The sequence below is a fragment of the Phaseolus vulgaris genome, chromosome 4 (genome assembly GCF_000499845.2).
Source record: "Phaseolus vulgaris cultivar G19833 chromosome 4, P. vulgaris v2.0, whole genome shotgun sequence".
In the NCBI taxonomy this organism is placed as follows: Eukaryota; Viridiplantae; Streptophyta; class Magnoliopsida; order Fabales; family Fabaceae; genus Phaseolus; species Phaseolus vulgaris.
In genome coordinates this window covers 3,746,938-3,768,334 of record NC_023756.2, presented here as the reverse complement: position 1 = coordinate 3,768,334, position 21,397 = coordinate 3,746,938, and the positions used below count along the sequence as shown (strand labels likewise).

The window sequence follows — 21,397 nt, the reverse complement described above, 5'->3', positions numbered from 1 at the left end:
TGACAAATATGTGGTAAAAATTTCAGACCAAAATACCCAAGGTGTAAGGCGCGGTAAGTCCCAGATCGAGAGTGACTGAAATCGATTTTTCGAAAACAAAACGTCCTGGCATTTCTTCCCTGTATCTTCTTTCTGTGATTTGTTTATGGATGTGCCTCCTTACCTGGGTGCAAACAACACACGAAAGTACTTGTGTGAATTTTTTCAGCGCAATACGGACCCAGAAAAAAATTGGAGAAAGTAGGGTGAAATTTCACAAGTTTTGCTAGAAGATACCCTTGGTTTGCACAAAATTTCTGAAAAATTCTCCTGGAATGGTTTTTTCCTTAAATTTCGCGTAAGAATATCCACTGAATTTGGGACAAAACACGACAGATTTCAGGTCAAACAGATGAGTATTCACCCAGGAAAAAAATCAAACTGTTTCACACACAAACGAACCTTCCTTTCAGCCCGGGCAACGATGAATAAAAAATTTATTGCGAATGTTGTGGAACGAGTCTGAGGCTCAAATCTCAGCCAACACTCAATACACACAATGACGAATGTCTGGTAAAAATTTCAGACCAAAATACCCAAGGAGTAAGGCGCAGTAAGTCCCAGACCGAGAGTGAACGAAACCGGTTTTCCAAAAACAAAACGTCCTGGCTTTTTTTCCCCGTATCTTCTTTCTGTTATTTGTTTATGGACGTACCTCCTTACCTCGAGGCAAACAACACACAAAAGTATTTGTGTGAATTTTTTCAGCGCAATACGGACCTGGAAAAAAATTGCAGAAAGTATCTCCTTTTTGTTCCCCGTATCTCCTTTTTGTGATTCTTTTATGGACGTGCCTATTTACCTGGGTGCAAACAACATATGGAAGTACTTGTGTGAACTTTTTCAATGGAATACGGACCCAAAACAAAAAGTGCAGATTTCACAAGGTTTGGTAGAGGATATAGCCTTGGTTTGCACAAAATTTACGAAAAATTCTCCCGAAATAGTTTTTTCCTGAAATTCCACAGAAGAATCTTCATTAAATTTGGGGCAAAACGCGACAAATTTCAGGTCAAACGGATGAGTATTCGCCCACGAAAAAAATAAAACAGTTTCACACACAAATAAACCTTCCTTTCAGCCCTGGCAGTGATCAATAAAAAATTTATTGTCATTCTTGTGGGACGAATCTGGGCCTCAAATCTCAGCCAAAACTCAATAGACACAGTGACGTACGTCTGGTAAAAATTTCAGACCAAAACACCCAAGGATTAAGGCATAATAAGTCCCATACCGAGAGTGAACAAAACTGGTTTTCTGAAAACAAAAGGTCCTGGATTTTCTTCCCCGTATCTCCTTTTTGTGATTCTTTTATGGACGTGCCTCCTTACCAGGGTGCAAACAACTTATGGAAGTACTTGTGTGAACTTTTTCAACGCAATACGGACCCAGAACAAAACTTGCAGAAAGTAGGGCAAATATTCACAAGTTTTGGTAGAGGATAGCATTGGTTTGCACAAAATTTCTGAAAAATTCTCCCGAAATAGTCTTTTCCTGAAATTCCACGTAAGAATCTCCACTGAATTTTTGACAAAACACGACAAATTTCAGGTCAAACGAATGAGTATTCGTCCATGAAAAAAATCAAACAGTTTCACACACAAACAAACCTACCTTTAAGCCTTGGCAATGATCAATAAAAAATATATTGCCTATCTTGTGGGACGAATCTGGGCCTCAAATCTCATCCAAAAATCAATAGACACAGTGACGAACGTCTGGTAAAAGTTTCAGACCAAAACATCCATGGGGTAAGGCGTAGTAAGTCCCAGACCGAGAGTGAAAATAACTGGTTTTCCGAAAACAAAACGTCCTGGATTTCCTTCCCCGTATCCCCTTTTTGTGATTCTTTGATGGACGTGCCTCCTTACCTCCGTGCAAACAACATATGAACGTACTTGTGTGATCTTTTTCAGCGCAATATGGACCCAGAACAAAAATATCAGAAAGTAGGGCGAAATTTCACATGTTTTGGTAGACCCTTGGTTTGCACAAAATTTCCGAAAAATTCTCCCGAAGTAGTTTTTTCTTGAAATTCCATGTAAGAATCTCCACTTAATTTGGGACAAAACGCGGCAAATTTCAGGTCAAACGGATCAGTATTCGCCCAAGAAAAAAATCATACAGTTTCACACAGAAAGGAACCTTCCTTTCAACCCTGACAGTGATCAATAAAAAATTTATTGCCAATCTTGTGGGACGAATCTGGGCCTCAAATCTCAGCCAAAACTCAATAGACACAGTGACGAACATCTGGTAAAAATTTCAGACCAAAACACCCAAGGAGTAAGGCGTAGTAAGTCCCAGACCGAGAGTGAACAAAACTGGTTTTCCGAAAACAAAACGTCCTGGATTTTCTACACCGTATCTCCATTTTGTGATTCTTTTATGGACGTGCCTCCTTACCTGGGTGCAAACAACATATGGAAGTACTTGTGTGAACTTTTTCAGCGCAATACGATCCCAGAATAAAAATTGCAGAAAGTATGTATTTTTTTTAAGTGCCTTTTACAAAATTAGATAAATTTATATATAAAAAGATATATTTGAAAAAAAAATCCTTAAAAACCATTAAAAATAAAGCAATTTTTTAAGAATTTAAGTTAATTTATCTTTTTCATGCTAACTTAAGTTCGTTAAAAATAATATGATTAAAGTCAAATGTCATATTCGATATATTGTTTGTTTTGAAATTCATGACTATATTGTAATTTTGTCCTTAGAAACATTTTAGAGGGTGTTAAGGGAGAAAGTTCATCTCTAGAATTTATTTTCTATTCCAACAAATGATAACAATGTTCTAAATTCTTATTGCTATAGCATTATTAGGGTCAATTATCACATTTTAGGTATCGTTAATTTTGAAATTTGGAGTTCTGTTACGATTTTGGTTTTGTTTTTATAAAATGTTTAAAGAGACTATTTGACATATAGAGAAAATTTACATATATATCATTTTTAAAAAATCAATTATATTTTTTTTTTCTAAATTTATAACCTTAATATGTATATATAATAATAATAGCCTTTGACTCGTTCAATGCAAAATACTTTATACGTTTAATCCCTTTATATAGTTATGTGAATATGTGTTTTGATATTTGAATATGTTAATTTTGAATTTCCAAGTATCTTCATATTTGCATTAGATGGTATTTTGTAGTAGATGGTGAATACAAAATATGAGATTGGATTAACTTACATAAAAAAAAAAACATAGATCCAACTATAGTGGCAAGAGCAAAAACATTCTGATGATGCAGGTTTGATTGAAGAAAAAGTTTCATAAGAATCTCTATTACACTCCATTCCAAAATCAAAGTTTGAATAAAAATGGAAATAGAATCACAAACATGATTGATTACCTTGTCTCTTAGCAAAAATCATCTGAAGTTTGAAATTTGCAAGAAACCTAATCCATCTTTTTAGGAATAATATATATGAGTTAAAAACTATAGGTGTTAGAAAGGATACTCTCTTACAAACATTCATGTTTCATCATAGAATAATTTTTTGAAATATTACAGTATAAATTTGATTCTAAATTCGAGTTTTTGTTGTTGAAAAATGGTTGATGTCATAAGGAGTACACATGCATTGAGATAAGTGACAAATGGAGGGGCATACTAAAACATCACAAAAACACACTTTCGATGACACATGGTTAATCCAAACTCTACCCTATATATTATCGAAGCCAAATTTAAGTATTTATTTTATATAATAAAAAGGTTAAAGAAAACTAAGAATCAATGTGAGTAATAGTTCACTAAAAAAATTATTAAATAAAAATCAATTTTAGACACAAAAAATAATTAGTTATTATATTGACTAAATTAGAAACCATTTTAAAGACTAAAATAATTATTGGCTTTTCAATTAATTTATATTATTGATAAATAGTTTTTAAATTGGTATCTAATTAGTTACCAAATTTTTTGCTATCAAATTTAGAATCTAAATAATTGGTACTTAAAACATTGGGACGGGGTAGAGAATTCAGCCCACCTGTCACCTGCAACCTGCCACGTGTGCAACCTGCTACCTGTTACATGCAACCTGCTACCTGCAACATGTTACCTGCAACCTGCAACCTGCAACCTGTTACTTGCTACCTATAACTTGCAACATGCAACCTGCAACTAGCAACCTGCTACCTACTACCTGCTACCTGCTACCTGCTACCTACTACCTACTACCTATTACCTATTATCTGCTACCTGCAACCTACTACCTGCTCCCTACAACCTACTACATGCAATCTGCAATCTATTACCTGTAATCTGCTACCTGCTACCTGAAACCTGCAACCTAGTACTTGCTACCTGTCACCTGCAACCTAGCACTTGCTACCTGTCACCTGCAACCTGCGATCTGCAACCTACTACCTGCAACCTACTACCTACTACCTACTACTTGCTACCTGTTACCTGTTACCTGCAACCTGCTACCTGCTACTTACAACCTGCTACCTGCTACCTGTTACCTGCAACATGCAACATATAACTTACTACCTGCAATCTGCTACCTGAAACAAGCATGCCTGGCACATGCTACCTGTCACTTGCAACTTGCGATCTGCAACCTACTATCTGCAACCTGCTACCTTTTACCTATTACCTTTTACCTATTACCTGCAACTTGTTACATGTTACCTGCAACCTGCTACCAGCTACCTGCTACCAGCTACCTGTTACCTGCTACCTGCAACCTGCAACCTGTTACCTGTTACCTGTTACCTGCTACATGCTACCTCCAACCTGCTACCTGCTACCTACTACCTACTACCTGCTACCAGCTACTTGTTACCTGCTACCTGCAACCTGCTACCTGCTACCTGTTACCTGTTACCTGTTACCTGCAACCTGCTACCTGCAACCTGCTACCTGTTACATGCTACCTGCTACCTGCAATTTGCTACCTACTATCTGAAACCTGGCACCTACTACCTGTCACCTGCAACCTGCGATCTACAACCTACTACATGCAACCTCCTACCTACTACCTCCTACTTGTTACTTGCTACCTGTTACTTGTTACCTGCTACCTGCTACTTGTTATCTACTACCTGTTACCTGCTACCTGCTACGTGTTACATGTTACATGTTATCTACAATCTACTACCTGCTACCTGAAACTTCCAACCTGGCACCTGCTATTTGTCACCTGCAACCTGCGATCTGCAACCTACTACCTGCTACCTACTACCTGCTACTTCCTACCTGCAACTTGTTACATGTTACCTGCAACCTACTACCTGCTACCAGTTACCAGTTACCTGCTACCTGCAACCTGCAACCTGTTACCTGTTACATGCTACATGCAACCTGCTACTTGCTACCAGCTACTTGTTATCGGCTACCTGCTACCTGCAACCTGCTACCTGTTACTTGCTACCTGCTACCTGCTACCTGCTACCTGCTACCTGAAACCTGACACCTACTACCTGTCACCTGCAACCTGCGATCTGCAACCTACTACATGCAACCTGCTACCTACTACCTGCTACTTGTTACTTGCTACCTGTTACTTGTTACCTGCTACCTGCTACCTGCAACCTGCTACCTGTTATATACTACCTATTACCTGTTACCTGCTACGTGTTACCTGTTACATGTTACCTGCAATCTACTACCTGCTACGTGTTACCTGTTACATGTTACCTGCAATCTACTACCTGCTACCTGAAACCTGTAACCTGGCACCTGCTATTTGTCACATGCAACCTGCGATCTGCAACCTACTACCTGCAACCTACTACCTTTAACCTACTACCTACTACCTCCTACCTGCAACTTGTTACATGTTACCTGCAACCTGCTACCTGTTACCTGCTACCTGCAACCTGCAACCTGTTATCTGTTACCTGCTACATGCTACCTGCAACCTGCTATCTGCTACCTGCTACCAGCTACTTGTTACCTGCTACCTGCTACCTGCATCCTGCTACCTGCTACCTGCTACCTGTTACGTGCTACCTGCTACCTGTTACCTGTTACCTGTTACCTGCTACCTGATACCTGCTACAAGCTACCTGCTACCTGTTACCTGTTACCTGTTACCTGCTACCTGCTACAAGCTACAAGCTACCTGCTACCAACTACCTGTTATCTGCTACCTGCAACCTGTTACCTGCTACCTGCTACCTGCTACCAGCTACCTGTTACCTACTACCTGTTACCTGCAACCTGCTACCTGCTACCTGTTACATGCTACCTGCTACCTGCAATCTGCTACCTGCTACCTGAAACCTGGTACCTACTACCTATCACCTGCAACCTGCGATCTGCAACCTACTACATGCAACCTGCTACCTACTACCTGCTACTTGTTACTTGCTACCTGTTACTTGTTACCTGCTACCTGTTATCTACTATCTGTTACCTGCTACCTGCTACGTGTTACCTGTTACATGTTACCTGCAATCTACTACCTACTACCTGAAACCTGCAACCTGGCACCTGCTATTTGTCACCTGCAACCTGCGATCTGCAACCTACTATCTGCAACCTGCTACTTACTACCTGCAACCTTCTACCTGCTACCTGTTACCTACAACCTGCTACCTGCTATCTACTACCTGTTACCTGCTACCTGCAACCTGTAAGATATAACTTACTATCTGCAATTTGCTACCTGCTACCTGAAACCTACAACCTGGCACATGCTACCTGTCACCTGCAACCTACTACCTGCAACCTGTTACCAGCTACCTGCAACCTGCTACTAGCTACATGTTACATGCTACCTGCTACCTGCTACCACAACCTGCTACCTACAACCTACAACATGTTACCTGCTACCTGAGACCTGCAACCTGTCACTTGCAACCTGCAACCTACTGCCTACAACCTGTCACTTGCAACCTGCAACCTACTGCCTACAACCTGCAACCTGCTACTTACTACATGCTACCTGTAACCTATTACCTGATACCTTCTACCTGCAACCTGTTATCTACTAACTGTTACCTCCTACCTGCTACCTGTTACCTGCAACTTGCTACCTATTACATGTTATCTGCAACTTGCTACCTACTACCTACAACCGACAACCTACAATCTATTACCCGCTACCTGCTACCTGCTATATGCAATCTGCTACTTGCTACCTCCAACTCATCTCCTGACTCCTATCACCTGTCACTTGCTACCTTCTACCTATTAATTAAATATTAGCATTATATTACAAAAGAAAATTATAAAAAACTTTAGTAAAACTGCTCCATTAATAATTTGATTTTTTAACATTAATATATGAATACCTAAAAATTGTAAATACCTCATTGGATATTTGAAATATTTTATATATCATTTTTTGCATTTTTTTATTCTTATCTCCCTCTGACATTTTGTTTGTTACAAATAGAATAACTATAAAAAGGAAGATATCAAAGGAAAAAAAATTACGAAGACTATTCATTTAGTTAGGAAGAAAAAATACGAAAATTTTAAAAATTGTGTAGATTCACACAAAAAGAAAGTCTTGATGTAACATGTAATAAATTACATTACTTAATTAGTTTAGTAGAAAAAATAAGGTGAATGAAAAAAGAAAGAACATAAGTAAAAGTAAAACGGAAATGAAATTTAAAAAAAAAAATCAAAATTTTGTAAAAGTAAGAAAAGAAATAAATAAAATAATAATGTCTTGCATTTCTTTTCACAAATTTTCAGACTAATTTTACTCTTTTATTTTATTCTACCAAACAAATTTTTTTTTTATTAAATTAAGAATATCTTTGGACAAGTTTCTCTATAAAAAAAGAGAGAACATGAAATGAGTTTTTACATAGGTCAAAATTAACTTATCTATAAACTAGTTTGTGTATTTTATCTATACATATATTTTCTAATATTTCTTTTACTTAATTATAAAAAAAAATTCTTTTGTAAAATCCACAATTTTTACCTTTCATCTGTTTACCGTAATTTTAGTCTCTTATTAGTATTTTGTTTGTAATATTTTGTTTCTTTAATTTTAATAATATGTAACTTTGGTCAGTTTTAAATTAAATTATCTATTATTTTGGTTTATTTGGACTTAACAAATTAAGATTGACAAAAAAAATAATGATTTTTGTTATTTCTTTACGTAATTGAATACAGTGACAACTAAAAGTTGAACAAATTTATATATATTTAAAAATTAACATATCAAAATTGAGTAAGAAGAATTTTGGCAACTGAAATTACGAATAATTAAAACTAGAAAATTAAATATATAAAAATTACAGATATCCTAAAGCATGAAAAAAAAATTACAATTAAACCTATTGAGTTATACCTAAACTAAATTTATAAAAAAAATAAAATAAAAATCTCTTTTTATTTTTTTAAGATTGGGATGTTTACAAAATGTGTTGGTTTTTCGTTAGAAACGTGTGGGGTCCACAAAACAAAAAAAATCATGGGCAAACGAATCATGGGCAGGCGAATCATGGAACGATGTCGTTTAGCTGGTCCACCATCGCAGTATAAAGCAGAAACTCGGATCTAAAATCATGATCAATCACTTGTACCCATTTCCCAATTGAGCGATCCCAAACCGAGAGAGTGAAAAATGTCGTTCTTTTCAAGGGGCCACGGCGGTCACGGCGGCCACGACGACAAGGTCGACGACTACGATGAGTACGACCCCACCCCGTACGGCGGCGGCTACATCATCTCCCTCACCTACGGCCGTCCTATCCCTCCCTCCGAAGAGACCTGCTATGCCATCGGAGCCTCTTCCTCCACCGGGGATAGCTTTGACTACGATCGCCCCCAATACACTTCCAACGCTGAACCTTCTGCTTATGGCGACGAAGCCCTCGTCACTGAGTATAGCAGCTACTCTCGCCCCAAACCTAGGCCTGCACCTGCAGGCTTCAACCCCGCTGCTGGATCCGGGTATGGCGGATCCGGGTCGGAATACGGATCCGGGGGTGGCAGGAAGCAGGAATCTGAATACGGGTCATCCGGGTACGGCGGGAGAAAGGAGGAAGCTGAATACGGGTCATCCGGGTACGGCGGGAGAAAGGAGGAAGCTGAATACGGGTCATCCGGGTACGGCGGGAGAAAGGAGGAAGCTGAATATGGGTCTGGGTATGGTGGAAGAAAAGAGGAATCTGGATATGGGACTGGTTACGGAGGGAGAAAGGAGGAATCTGGATATGGGACTGGTTATGGAGGGAGAAAGGAGGAATCTGGATATGGGACTGGTTATGGAGGGAGAAAGGAGGAATCGGAATTTGCGTCTGGTTATGGAGGTAGAAAGGAGGAATCTGGTTATGGGTCTGGGTATGGGGGGAGAAAGGAGGAATCTAACTATGGATCCGGGTACGGAGGAAGCACGCAAGAATCTGAATATGGGTCGGGATATGGTGGAAGGAAGGAGGAATCTGAATATGGATCTGGGTATGGCGGGAGAAAGGAGGAATCTAACTATGGATCCGGGTATGGAGGAAGCACGCAAGAAACTGAACATGGGTCGGGATATGGATCCGGGTATGGTGGCAGGAAGGAAGAATCTGCATATGGGTCTGGGTATGGTGGAAGAAAGGAGGAATCAGAATATGGATCTGGGTATGGTGGAAGAAAGGAGGAATCAGAATATGGATCTGGGTATGGTGGAAGGAAGCAGGAATCAGAATATGGATCCGGGTATGGTGGAAGGAAGCAGGAATCAGAATATGGATCCGGGTATGGTGGAAGGAAGGAGGAATCTGAATATGGATCCGGGTATGGTGGAAGAAAGGAGGAGAGTGAATATGGATCTGGGTATGGTGGAAGGAAGAGTAGTGGGTATGGGGAGGAACAGCAACAGGGGAGTGGATATGGTTATGGAGGGAGGAGTGAGAATGAGGAGAAACCTAGCTATGGTAGCCAAGGAGGGGTTGAGTATGGTTATGGGCGTCCACCTCAGGAGGAGGGGTACCGCAAGCCTAGCTATGAGAAGCGTGGTGATGATGATGATGATGATGAGCGCCATGGACGCAAGAAATATGTGAGTGCTACTACCTCCTACATTCCTTTAACTAATGAGTTTATATAGTCTATGATTGATAGTGTACAGGGATTTTACTTTGCTATCTAATAACAAATTGTCATATACGATGATAAGTATGTTAACGACTTCCTTAGAAGGCATAATTAAAGTGATTTCTGATTAGTTTATAGTTAAACTGATATCACCAGTTGGTAACTTGGTGTACTTTAATACAGTAAGATGGTTTCTTTGCCATTGCAAGCAATACTCCTCACATGATTTGAATTATGTGTATGTTTCAGAACTTATAGTGATTGCGCATTGCGGTCGTGTAATTGTTTGAACTAATTGATATGTAGTACTATTATGTAAATTTTAATTTCTTGTCATATGTCTTTTGATTTCTTAGAGCAAAAATATTAGATGCAATTCCTTAAGTCTTCTTGGTGTTGTTCTCTTGTTAGAATTGGAGTTTCCTCTTGTCTTTTTGGTGTTGTCATATGGTTAATGGCTACTGTAATTTGTATTATGGCCCGTCTCCGACAAATTTTAACTATTTTATCCAAACAGCTTTTCACCGTCAACATTTTTATTTTAATCAATTTCATGTTGGAAAATGGTACTGGTTGAATGTGATTTCAGATGGAATGGGATAAAATCGCTACATCATTATTTGGGTATGTAATGATGGAATAGAGGAAACTTTCCATTCCTTTGTTTGGAAGTGCTAGAGGAATTGAATGTATTCGTGTAAGATTTTAATATTGTTTAAATTATTATATGAATATGAGTGATCATTGAGTATACATAAAAAAGCTATACACTGAAAAAAGCTCACATGGAGAGATTACAAAACTGAGACACTACAAAAAAGTAAGTGTTGTGCTTCCTAGTGAAATTTGATAGCTGAACATGATTATTCAGTAGGTTTTGCAATCAATAAACATTGCTTCTTCTGTCCCATCCTCCAGTAAGATGTATGTAATAGGATTTGCAAACACAATGCTTATATGTTTAAATGCTAGTTGGCGGAGTGTGCTTTTACTACCTATAAAGCAACAAATTCTTCCTACGTTGCGACCCATTATTTAGGAATGTGTATTGCAATTTCCAAACGCATATTTCCAATTTTCATCCAAACACAGCCTAATAAAATGCTACCCTGTAGTTGTGAATATTATATCTGCGTGGTATATATAAAGCTCTTCTATTGAAGTTGGTATTCATTTGGTGGCATTTTCCTACCATTGCAGGGTGATGATTCGGATGATGATGATAAGAAGAAGCATCACCACAAGCATCGCCATCATCACAAGAGTTATGACGATGAGTAATCAAAATGCCAGTGGTTGCTGTTTGAATGAAAGTCATCCCATAGTTACCTACTAAATAAGGGGTTGACAGCATTATACCTTCCAGTGTGTTTAGACTGTTACTATGATGTGAGCTTTATGCACTGTTGGTCTAAGCTAAATGTGAGAGGTCTTTGGCTTTTTAGTCATAATAGTATATCCCTAATGTTGGAGTTTGTGTGTTATATGTATTTCCACTTTCCAAAGTTTGAATCCATTTGGCTGTCCTGCAACATCATTTTTTCTCTCTAATAGAATTTGAATTCGCAAGTGGTTAGGCTTATCACTATTTTTTCTCAAACAATTATATAAATGTTCGAACTAATTCCAACAAAATCTACATCCAATAATAAAAAATGAACTGCAAAGCAACATGAAGTACCGGTTTGGAAATGCATTATTAAATTCATAGAAGATGCTTAAGTTATGCAAGTAACAACTTCTATCTGGATGTGATGGTTTTACACGTCAAATATTATTAACATGTAGTAATTCGCTAGGATGAGCATGATAACATATAGAAATATACCATTTGAATATAAATAATTCCAACTTTGAACATTTGTATTTTGAAGGAGATTCAGATTGGTTTTTTATATTAAAAAACTAACATTCAGTTTTCAGTTTACAAATTAAAGGGTATCTAGAGAAAGGTAACTATTATTCTAAAGTTAATACCTGTTCATAATTGTAACATACATTTAGCATGACTTGCAAATGGGCAGATATTCCTAATTACCATAAATGGAATGTAAAAAAAGTGAAAGATGAAATAATCATACACTTGGGATGGATACACAGGAAACAACCAGGCAACGGGAAGTTAAGAAAAAGAAAATAGAAGCAAAAGGAACAAACTCCATGCTATGAACTTAGAGGAGCTTCTTCCTCTCAAAGAACGTCTTCAAATGCCATATTTGCATGCCAGCCACAGACAAGCAAACCACAATTGAAAGGAAACTTAAGGTGAACATCTTGGTGTTAGTTGATTTGTTAAGATCTTGCATCTCTTCCTCCCTATTTCAGCCACATGGATAAAAACAAGTCAGCAAAAATCAGTGAAAAACACCTTCAGAATGAATGCAAACTCTAATGCTGCAATAGTTGCATGACCACGAAAAGCCAAACAATCCAAAACTTAAAACATACAAAATAGAAGGTTGTCATCAGTTATGTATACAACTACTTGATCCTAGGCACATCACATTCTTAAGAAAACCATACAGCATAACATGTTAGCAAAGAAGTTATTTTATTGGAGGCATAACAGAGTACAAATTTCTGATCCACTCCAGCTATTAAATGATTGGAAAATACAATGCAGTTAATGGAGGAGAAAACTAATATATCAAGCAAGAAAGAAATATTAATGTCATAAATTATCCACATTTCCTTTCTCTATTTTATTGATTAGGTCCAGGGATTTCATCCCTATCTTTATCTGACTCGGACAGACAAAATTAATTGTGTAGTGACCACTCTTGGGTGTAAAGAGAACAGAAATAGAAAAAGTTGATGCAAGGCTTACAGTAATCATAGATGTATAATAATAGATGTATAGTATATGGAAAAGTTGGGAGGAATATATAGATGCAAAGTAAAAGATTCCAGTTTCTTCTGACCCAACAGATAAATCATTTATCTTCCATTTAAGCGAAATTTTGAATGAACTACGCGAGTAATCTTTTCCATCAAAAGATCATATGGAACTATTATATACTAATTCAAGAGACTTGGTGGCAGAAGTCATTGCATTAATACCTTTCTCGAAGATAAAACATTTCATCATGGATGGATACGACAGTATCATATAGCTTCTTCAACTCAAATTCCATTACCTAGAGAATAGAGGGAAAACAACACATCAATAAAAATACAAGGACCAAAACACCTACAACTATAAAATAGTAACCCCTATCCCTATAGCTTACAAATGCAAAGAAATTAGGATGGTATTCAGATTCATGTGACTACCTTGTGTATACTCACATAAAATCTAGAAGCAACTAAATACGGAACAATTACAATGAAAGACACAAATGGACAATGATATATAATAAATGTTCATAATTGGGGGGTTAAACATCTTAAGCAAGAAAGATGCATACCCAAAAGTAAAGAGTGGGTGAGCTACAAAGTCATGGCTAAAATAAATGGATGGATCCAAAGCAGTAGTATAAAGCTAAATCTGTGTTACATTCTTTCTAAGGCAGTTTTACGCTGGTTACTTGATTTCTCTATAAATACAACAAGAAGTAGAATTTCAGAAAATTCCATGAACTGAGATTTTTACATTGATATATTCCGTTATTTCATGAATGTGCTACTATGACGTTATAGTGTGTGTTCCCTAGGCCACTGCAAGATACAAACTGCAGAGCAGTTTACAATAACAGCCATTCCCAAAATAGCAGGTTTTCATGCACTACAGTGGCAGTCTTGTGATGGGATTTTGAAACCCATTTTGGGGCTTAAACAGTGATGTTTGGGATGGGAAGAGGGAGAATTGTGATTTCTTTTCTCCACCCTTTTCTAATTAATTTTGGTTTAGAAACATTATAGGATTTGAAACCCTTCTTCATCCATTATTTTCTCAAAAAATTACCTTTGGGCTGACATTTGTTCCTTCACACTTTCAAGGTCTATGCTCTTTTTATTCTTTTTGTGCGAGTACGCTGCTCGGCTCCTTTATCCTTCAGACACAATGGTTCACATTCTCCTAATTTTTTTATCTAGGGTGTTCTTTCTTGATTTTCTATTAATCTCTCCCTGTTTCATTCTTCGGCATCATTCGTATGCCCTTGTTGCTGCCAGATTGATGGTGATTCTATCTAAACTTTTTTTAGTTTTGAATATTCATGTTTTCCTTTATACTGCCATAGTTTTCAGGGGTGGCCATTTCATTCTGCTACCCGGGATTGATGGTTATTAGCATAGAAAAATTAGATTGATAAAATAGGTTAGACTGGTTTTTCACAGATAAGGGGACAAAAACACTTCGATATTGTAACTATATTATACAGTGTCATATTCCAAATATAATAGAAAGACAGAAGCATAGCATTAGTTAATAATCCTGCTGGTGTCCAAAACCATGACAAGAGCACACAATAATTTCTGTGTGCATTACTTCACTGTGCAAATTAGCTATATATATATATATATCTGCTATGTAACATAAAAAGAGCACGCTAAAACTTTTCTTTGCAAGTGAATTCACTAAATGGGCTACCAAACCTAAATTTTCAGGGGGAGAAGAATTAAGAGAGCAAGATTTCTCAAATGGTTTCGTATAAAGTTTAGTAGAATTATATTGTTTATCAGTATCAAAGACAATCAACAAAGTTTTACACTGCAGAAAGCTGCCTATTGCCTAATACAACCCTCCTCAGTGTTCAGGCTTGAGGCTGCGACACAGAGGTTTCTCAAAAAAAGCAAAAACACTGAAGGAGTTAAAATGATATAATAATGATAAACAAACTATTGAACACATACACGCAACGCAAGGAAATGCAAGTCACGGAAATGTAAGAGAACTACTTACTTCAACCTGCCCTTTCTTGGCAATCTTGGACCAGTCTTTGGCAGCAACCCCGGTTCTCCACTCAAGTTCAACAGTCACCATTGATGGCGCATCCTTGCCATCTGGAATCCAAAAGCAAGCCGTGTAGTCACCAGCCTCAGATGCCGTAAATGCATAATTACCAGAATCCACATGATCCCCAAAGTGATAAACGTTCCCATGAGGCGATGACACCTGGCAAAAAACACACACACAGACACAGAGTCTCAGTCAAACCCACTTTGATAACAAACCACAGGACCCCATTATCCCAAAAATCACAACACATTCCAAATCCAGAAATCCTACACCACAAAACAAATCACAAACAACCAGGAGACATTCTACAGCTGACCCATTTAAGATTCAAGGCTTTAATTTTCATTCGGAAAGTACGAGGTTTTATAAAACAGTTCACAACCGCGATTTTGACTGCAAAGTCTAGGTCTTTTGGGTGCCCGCAACTGCAATCGTGGTCCCTATTAGCTACGTATGGCTTTGCAAGTTAAAACCTTGGGAGAGCGCATTTTTCACTGTCATAGCAAGGATTTGCAGTGATTGAGTCACGAAGTTACCTTGGCAATGACCTTGTGGGAATCGGGCATTGGGTACCCTTCGCGTGGATTGACGACACTGTACTTTCCCACACTCATCGCATTGGTCTTAATGTCCTCTGAAATGCATTTGGTGTGACCCGAATGAACCTCGAACTGCATCGAATACGCGAGGCTAAAGGTCAACGCCAGGGTGAGAAGTGCGAGGGGACCAACCGAGTCGGACATTGCAGCCATTGGGTGTTCCCAATTTGGGATCTGATCGGTAGATTAGGGTTTGAAAGGGAACGAAGAAGGAAGGACTAAAACGACAACGAGAACACTCACAGTGAACTCAAAACGGAGCGAGATATGCGAAAAGTAACCACCGAGATTTTTGGTTGTTAAGGAACGTTACATAACAGTTGAGATTTTTGCAAATGTTTTATTTATCTTGTGAAAATGTATTCATTACTTGAATAAAACAATACTAAACAAATGAAGATAAAGAAATAGTTATTGTTACACAAGTTTTGAAGAGAATTAATATATATATATATATATGTATGCATATATAAAATACCAAAACTTTAAAGAAGAAAAACAAATTGTATGAGATGTAAGAGTAATGTGCAAAGTCATAAATACAATAAGGAAACTAAAATAATTTAATCCTACCAAACCAAATTTTTCCCATATAACGAATTATGAAAAATTATGTGAAATTTATTTTATTTTATTTTAAAAACATTGAATTTAATGTACTAAAAAATATTTTATTTTAATCAAGAGTTAATATTAAGAGTCATAATTTAAATAAAATTTTATATTTAAAATTTGTTAATAATAAAAATAATATAAAAAAGAGATTTCAATATCATACTTGTTAAAATATTAGTCATTTTCATTCAAATATTTTGTAACAAAACTTTAATAAAATACTCTTATACATATACATACATTATATGAAAAATAGAAAATAGATGCAAAACAAATTTTAATTATTTTCAATCAAACCTTCTAACAACCCTCATACTTGAAATCATATTTTTTATCTTATTGAATGAATTAAAACAATAAAATTTTAATTTCTTTAGCAACAGAAATATGATATTTTTATAATTAATAAATTTTAATATTTTTAAAAATAATAATTTTCTTATGCGGGATGATCTGCAGGCTCGCAAACTACCTCTTATGTGGGACGGGTCAGTAAAATGAGTCTGTACTCCTTGTGTTGAACAGTCCAACCCAATCCACATTTTGTAAACTAATACGAGACGGACCATGACGGACAACCCACAATACCATTCCATAGGTACTAATTCACTATCCTACTAGTACCTTAGATTATTATGAATCTTCTCTCCACTTTATATCCACTTTATATCCTAGTGTATATCTTTGGTTTACCACATATTTTTCCAACCAAACAATTGTAATAACATTAAGTTTTACACTCATTAAAATTATTATCTCAAGTAGTTCACACTTTAATCTCTTCAAAATACTCATTTCCTTTGCTTAATGCCAATACAATTGTCCAAAACACATCATTGATCATAATTAAAACACTAGATTTATTAATAATGATTCACATATCAATACAATTAATTAATGGTCTTTATCCTAGATTCTAAATTTTTTTTCTACTATTTCTCTAAGTAATCGTCTTTATCCTTCCACTAGTATCAGAAATAAGAATAATATTTCCTTATCTTAGACCTTTTAGAATGTTGGAATTCCTTTGCAAAGATTCTATTCATAATTATTAATATTTTTTTTTATTCTAAACATTCTTTTATTTAGTTTATCCATTTTCACAAAATTGTAATTTTTCAAATATATAATATAGAAATCCCCTTCTAAAAGACTTTTCATAATACATATTTATAAGTATCCCACTTTTCTTTCACATCTTACCTTTTTCATTACTTCATTTGCAACTAAAACTCCATTGGAAAAGAATATGAATCAATTGTTTAATTTGTATAAAAACAAAAAATGTAAGTTAAATTCCATAAATAAATATACTAAATAAAGAAAAGCTTGGTATAAATAAAGATATTTTTGTTCTTTTCATAATTTTCTTTCCACTTTTATTTAAAAATTAAAAAAAATACACTAATATACAATTCAACGTTCAATGGTTACCATAAAATTAAAAATAGATTTTAATTAAAATAATTATTTAATAAAGCTTTATGTCCTAAAATATTATTGAATTGGTAATTATTAAAGGTTGATCTTCTTTATAGATTGAGAGTAATTATTTATTAGTGAGTGGTGTACACTTTTACAAATTCCTCTATTGTGCCTTGATATATATAGAGTTTTAAATTTTCATCTTCCTAATATTTTTGGATAAAAAATATATCTGTTGAAAGTCTTGTTAATTTAGAAGGAAATCTAAGTAAAATTTTAGATGATTTGATATTTTATTTTTATATTAGTAAAGTTTTCTTTAGCAAATCGATTTGCACTAACGAAGTGTAACTATTTTTAAACATGAATTTTGATTACGTCTCACATGTCTTTGTATTTTTTTTTTCTCTCTTTCTAGTATAAGTCCTCAAGAAACATATAATTATTAAAATACGAGGTGTGAAACTAGTAAAGATATGGTATTCTAATATTAATTCTTTTTCCAAAGTTAATTATTAAAAGAAAATATAAAAATTAAATATGTTTTTTGTCTTTATATTTTCACACAAAATTGTTATAGTTGAAATGGTAGAATTTTTTGAATATTTATTATAAGAAAATGAGTCATTATCAGTTTTTTTACATGACAAATGAATTTTCACTAAACTAAGATGTTAAAATATTTTATACTAACTTATAGTTAACGTGAATATTATAATATAATTAACGTTAAAATTTTGTTTGTGAAGAAAGAATTAGTAAAGATCCATTTTAATAGTTTTTTAATACAACCTAAAATTTTTAAAGTTTGAAATAGAGATAAAAAATAATTTTATATTATAACACGTAATAAAAACATATTTAACTCAAAATATAAATAGTATAAAGTAGAAAAAAAAGGAGGTTAGAAAAATAATCCGTCCACTTGGCTTCTTCTTGTCTCCATCATTGAATAAATACACTTCTATCCTTTATGATCCAATAAATCCTCACAACCACTCCACCACACAAAAATGGTGAAAAACATCTCTCTTATTGGGTCATGTGTGACACATTCTATGATAAAGTTAGATTAAATGCTTAATTTCCAACTAGTTCAGTGTGTCAAAAAATAATTTAACTTTATAATATATTTCATATTTTATTTAATGTTTTATAGTAAATTATTCAACTTGTTAAATGCAAATAATTAATATCACATAAATGTTTTCGTAAATTTATCACGTCATTGCATATGTTAAAAATTAAACCCATTAGATAACCACAAACTAAATGATCAAGTTTTCAAATGTGTAAAGCAATTAAAACAACGAAGAATAAATTCTGTCTAAATTTTAAATGTTTAGATAAAAAACTATAAATATTGATAAATTATATGATATTAATATTATTAAGAGTAAAATCACACATAATTGATGATTTCTCCATATTAAAAATATTTTTTTTTGGCAAATGATAGTTGAAACTTGAATTTTCTCTATAATGTCAAATTTCATAATGATATTTAATATAATAAATTTTATAAAAACATCACACATAAATTTTTAATTTTCATAATTCATATATAATTATATGTCTTATATTTAAAGTTCACATCTTTTAAAATATAAATCACATTTAAATTTGTTAACTTTCCGAGCTTGTACTTTATTTTTACAGTAGATTGGGTGGGAGATTTGGCCAAATCTTAAAGACCATAGGACCAAATACTAATGCAAAATTTTCTTATGATGGAGATGAAGAAAGAATAGAAATAAGGTTCTATCTCTACAAAGAAGTTTGTTTCACTGTTAGCCATCAATAAAGGGTGTGACAAGAACATAATTGCCAAAAGATAGATTGAGAGAATGAGATTAAAGAAACTGCTCACATAGGGACTCTCATGGACACTATGATATTGTTCTGCAATATTCAACAAGTGAATCACATTAGTGCAAATTAGGGTATGCAATTCTCTGAAGAAGAAGAAGTAGTGCATGTGGGATGGGAGAAGTTTAAGGGTGATGGCAGAAGCTTCTTTCTTTTTCACTAATTTTCCAAATGATTTTCAAGAAAAAGATTTATGGAGAGTTTTTCAACATTGGGGAAGGGTTGTAGACGTCTTCATTTCTAGAAAGTTAAATGCCAGGAAAAAACGTTTCGGTTTTGTCAAATTTCATGAAGTTAAGGATGAGTATGCTTTGGAAAAACAACTTGATTCCATTTGGATTGGTACATGGAAGCTTCAGGCAAACAAACCGAAATACAGAAGGCAAGAGAAGTTATTGCACATTCCGCGGAGTCCGACTTTACATCGAAAAGTCTGGAAACAGAAGAATCAACAGTGCTCTTATGCACAAGTAGTTACGGGTGGAAAAGCAGGTCGCGTTCAGAAGGAAGAAGATGTTTTTTTGCCACATGTTAGAGTTAATGCGGAGACGTCATTTTGGTTGGAGAGATGCTTCATTGGGAAAATGTTAAGGGCATCGGATGTGCAAAAAATCAAAGAGAATTTTATTTTGGGAGGTTTTAATTCAGTAAGGGTGAGAATCTTAGGAGGAATGTTTGTGTTACTATCAAGTGAAGAAGAGGGACAAATTAAGAGGTTGATTGCAGACAACAAAGAATGGTTTGAAGGATTTTTTGAGTCAATTGTTCCATGGGATGACCCTTTTGCGGTCTCTGAGAAGATAGTTTGGTTCCGATGCAGGGGTATACCGTTGGCTCTTTGGAGCAACCAATGTTTTGAACGCATTGGGGCTCTTTTAGGCAAGCTCGTAGAGGTTGATGAAAGAACAATTTCTAAGGAGGTGTTAGAATATGCAAGGTTGAGTATTAGAATCCCTTTGGCATGGAGGTAAGTCAGGCGAAATCAATGAAGATAAATGATAGGTTATGTCAGGTTTTTTTCGAGGAAGAAATTTTCCCTGTTTCTTCACTTGGATTTCCATTCCACAAGTGGGGGGTGGCTTCAGAGGATGAATCGGAAGCTCAATTCGACTCCAGCATAGGTGAAGTTTTATCAGAGTTTGAGTACTCAGATCATGATGGTAGACAAGGAGAGAGGAGAAGGGAGGAGACGACTGTTCAGTATCCGGCAGAAGAGGGAGAAAATTCAAAAGGCGGAACATGCATTAATGGAGGAATTATTTCTGTTAGAAAGAGTCACAATGATAATATGTTGGAACCAAGGAAAGAGGGGATTATCAACTTGGAAAAAAGGGAGGCACAAAATAATATATTAGTAGAGAATAATAGTGGAACGGCTACAGTTGGGAATATTGTTGGGGGATGGGCAGATGACCTAATCTGCAGTGGGCCGGTTCAAGCCCAATTGAGTGCAGAAAGTTGGGTAGGGGAAACCCTAATTTCTGACCCAATTTCAGACCCAATTGCTGACGTGGCAATGCAATTAGGGTTTGGAATGGAAAGAGTGGAGAACATGGTGGAAGGCGGAGGCGGAATCCTCGATGACTTTCGAGGGTGCGACGGAGAGGTAGGGAGAGAAGAAAGGGTGGAGACGTCGACGGAGAAGCTAGCTGCAGTGGAGAAAGTCGTCGGCATCCCTTCTCAATCACAGTCGAAGGTGGGCGACGCGGGGAAGAAATTCACGGCGTCTGGAGCGCCGACCGACGTGGGAACGGTGATGGGCGGTGGTGAAGGAGCACGGGTCGCTCCAGAAACGCAGGCGACGGCGACGGTGTACACTGGTACTGGCTTTTGCGAGCCTGGAACGCCATGGTGCGTCGCGGGGGGTGGCGCCAGCGAGAGCTCAAAGCGGGGCGGTGATACGAAGGGAATCAGCGACGTGGAGGTGA

At 36.0% G+C, this 21,397-nt stretch overlaps 4 protein-coding genes across 4 annotated transcripts; 3 read left to right on the top strand and 1 right to left on the bottom strand.

Annotated features, from left to right (window-relative positions):
- The first annotated feature begins 5,023 nt into the window (after positions 1 to 5,023).
- On the top strand, positions 5,024 to 5,806 carry LOC137836615 (uncharacterized). The gene has a single exon (XM_068645278.1). The coding sequence runs from the start codon at positions 5,024 to 5,026 to the stop codon at positions 5,804 to 5,806; it is 783 nt and encodes a 260-aa protein (XP_068501379.1).
- A 2,737-nt stretch (positions 5,807 to 8,543) lies between these two features.
- Positions 8,544 to 11,630, top strand: LOC137836924 (uncharacterized protein At5g39570-like). The gene is made up of 2 exons (XM_068645720.1): positions 8,544 to 10,026; positions 11,262 to 11,630. Exons 1-2 carry the CDS (start codon positions 8,602 to 8,604, stop codon positions 11,340 to 11,342), a joined length of 1,506 nt encoding a protein of 501 aa, XP_068501821.1. The 5' UTR covers positions 8,544 to 8,601; the 3' UTR covers positions 11,343 to 11,630.
- Positions 11,631 to 12,004: 374 nt separating this feature from the next.
- Positions 12,005 to 15,909, bottom strand: LOC137836925 (transmembrane emp24 domain-containing protein p24delta9-like). The gene is made up of 4 exons (XM_068645721.1): positions 15,498 to 15,909; positions 14,905 to 15,117; positions 13,122 to 13,198; positions 12,005 to 12,377 (listed from the first exon to the last, which is right to left on the bottom strand). The coding sequence occupies exons 1-4, from the start codon at positions 15,711 to 15,713 to the stop codon at positions 12,233 to 12,235; spliced, it is 651 nt and encodes a 216-aa protein (XP_068501822.1). The 5' UTR covers positions 15,714 to 15,909; the 3' UTR covers positions 12,005 to 12,232.
- A 3,667-nt stretch (positions 15,910 to 19,576) lies between these two features.
- On the top strand, positions 19,577 to 20,440 carry LOC137836614 (uncharacterized). The gene has a single exon (XM_068645277.1). It carries the CDS (start codon positions 19,577 to 19,579, stop codon positions 20,438 to 20,440), a length of 864 nt encoding a protein of 287 aa, XP_068501378.1.
- The last annotated feature ends 957 nt before the right edge of the window (positions 20,441 to 21,397 follow it).

Coding starts and splice junctions, on each gene's coding strand:
- LOC137836615 (XM_068645278.1), top strand. CDS start 5,024: ATGCAACCTCCTACCTACTACCTCCTACTTGTTACTTGCTACCTGTTA.
- LOC137836924 (XM_068645720.1), top strand. CDS start 8,602: ATGTCGTTCTTTTCAAGGGGCCACGGCGGTCACGGCGGCCACGACGAC. Junction 10,027..11,261: donor GCCATGGACGCAAGAAATAT/GTGAGTGCTACT, acceptor CTACCATTGCAG/GGTGATGATTCGGATGATGA.
- LOC137836925 (XM_068645721.1), bottom strand. CDS start 15,713: ATGGCTGCAATGTCCGACTCGGTTGGTCCCCTCGCACTTCTCACCCTG. Junction 15,118..15,497: donor CCCACAAGGTCATTGCCAAG/GTAACTTCGTGA, acceptor GTTTTTTGCCAG/GTGTCATCGCCTCATGGGAA. Junction 13,199..14,904: donor CCAAGAAAGGGCAGGTTGAA/GTAAGTAGTTCT, acceptor TCTATTCTCTAG/GTAATGGAATTTGAGTTGAA.
- LOC137836614 (XM_068645277.1), top strand. CDS start 19,577: ATGTGGGATGGGAGAAGTTTAAGGGTGATGGCAGAAGCTTCTTTCTTT.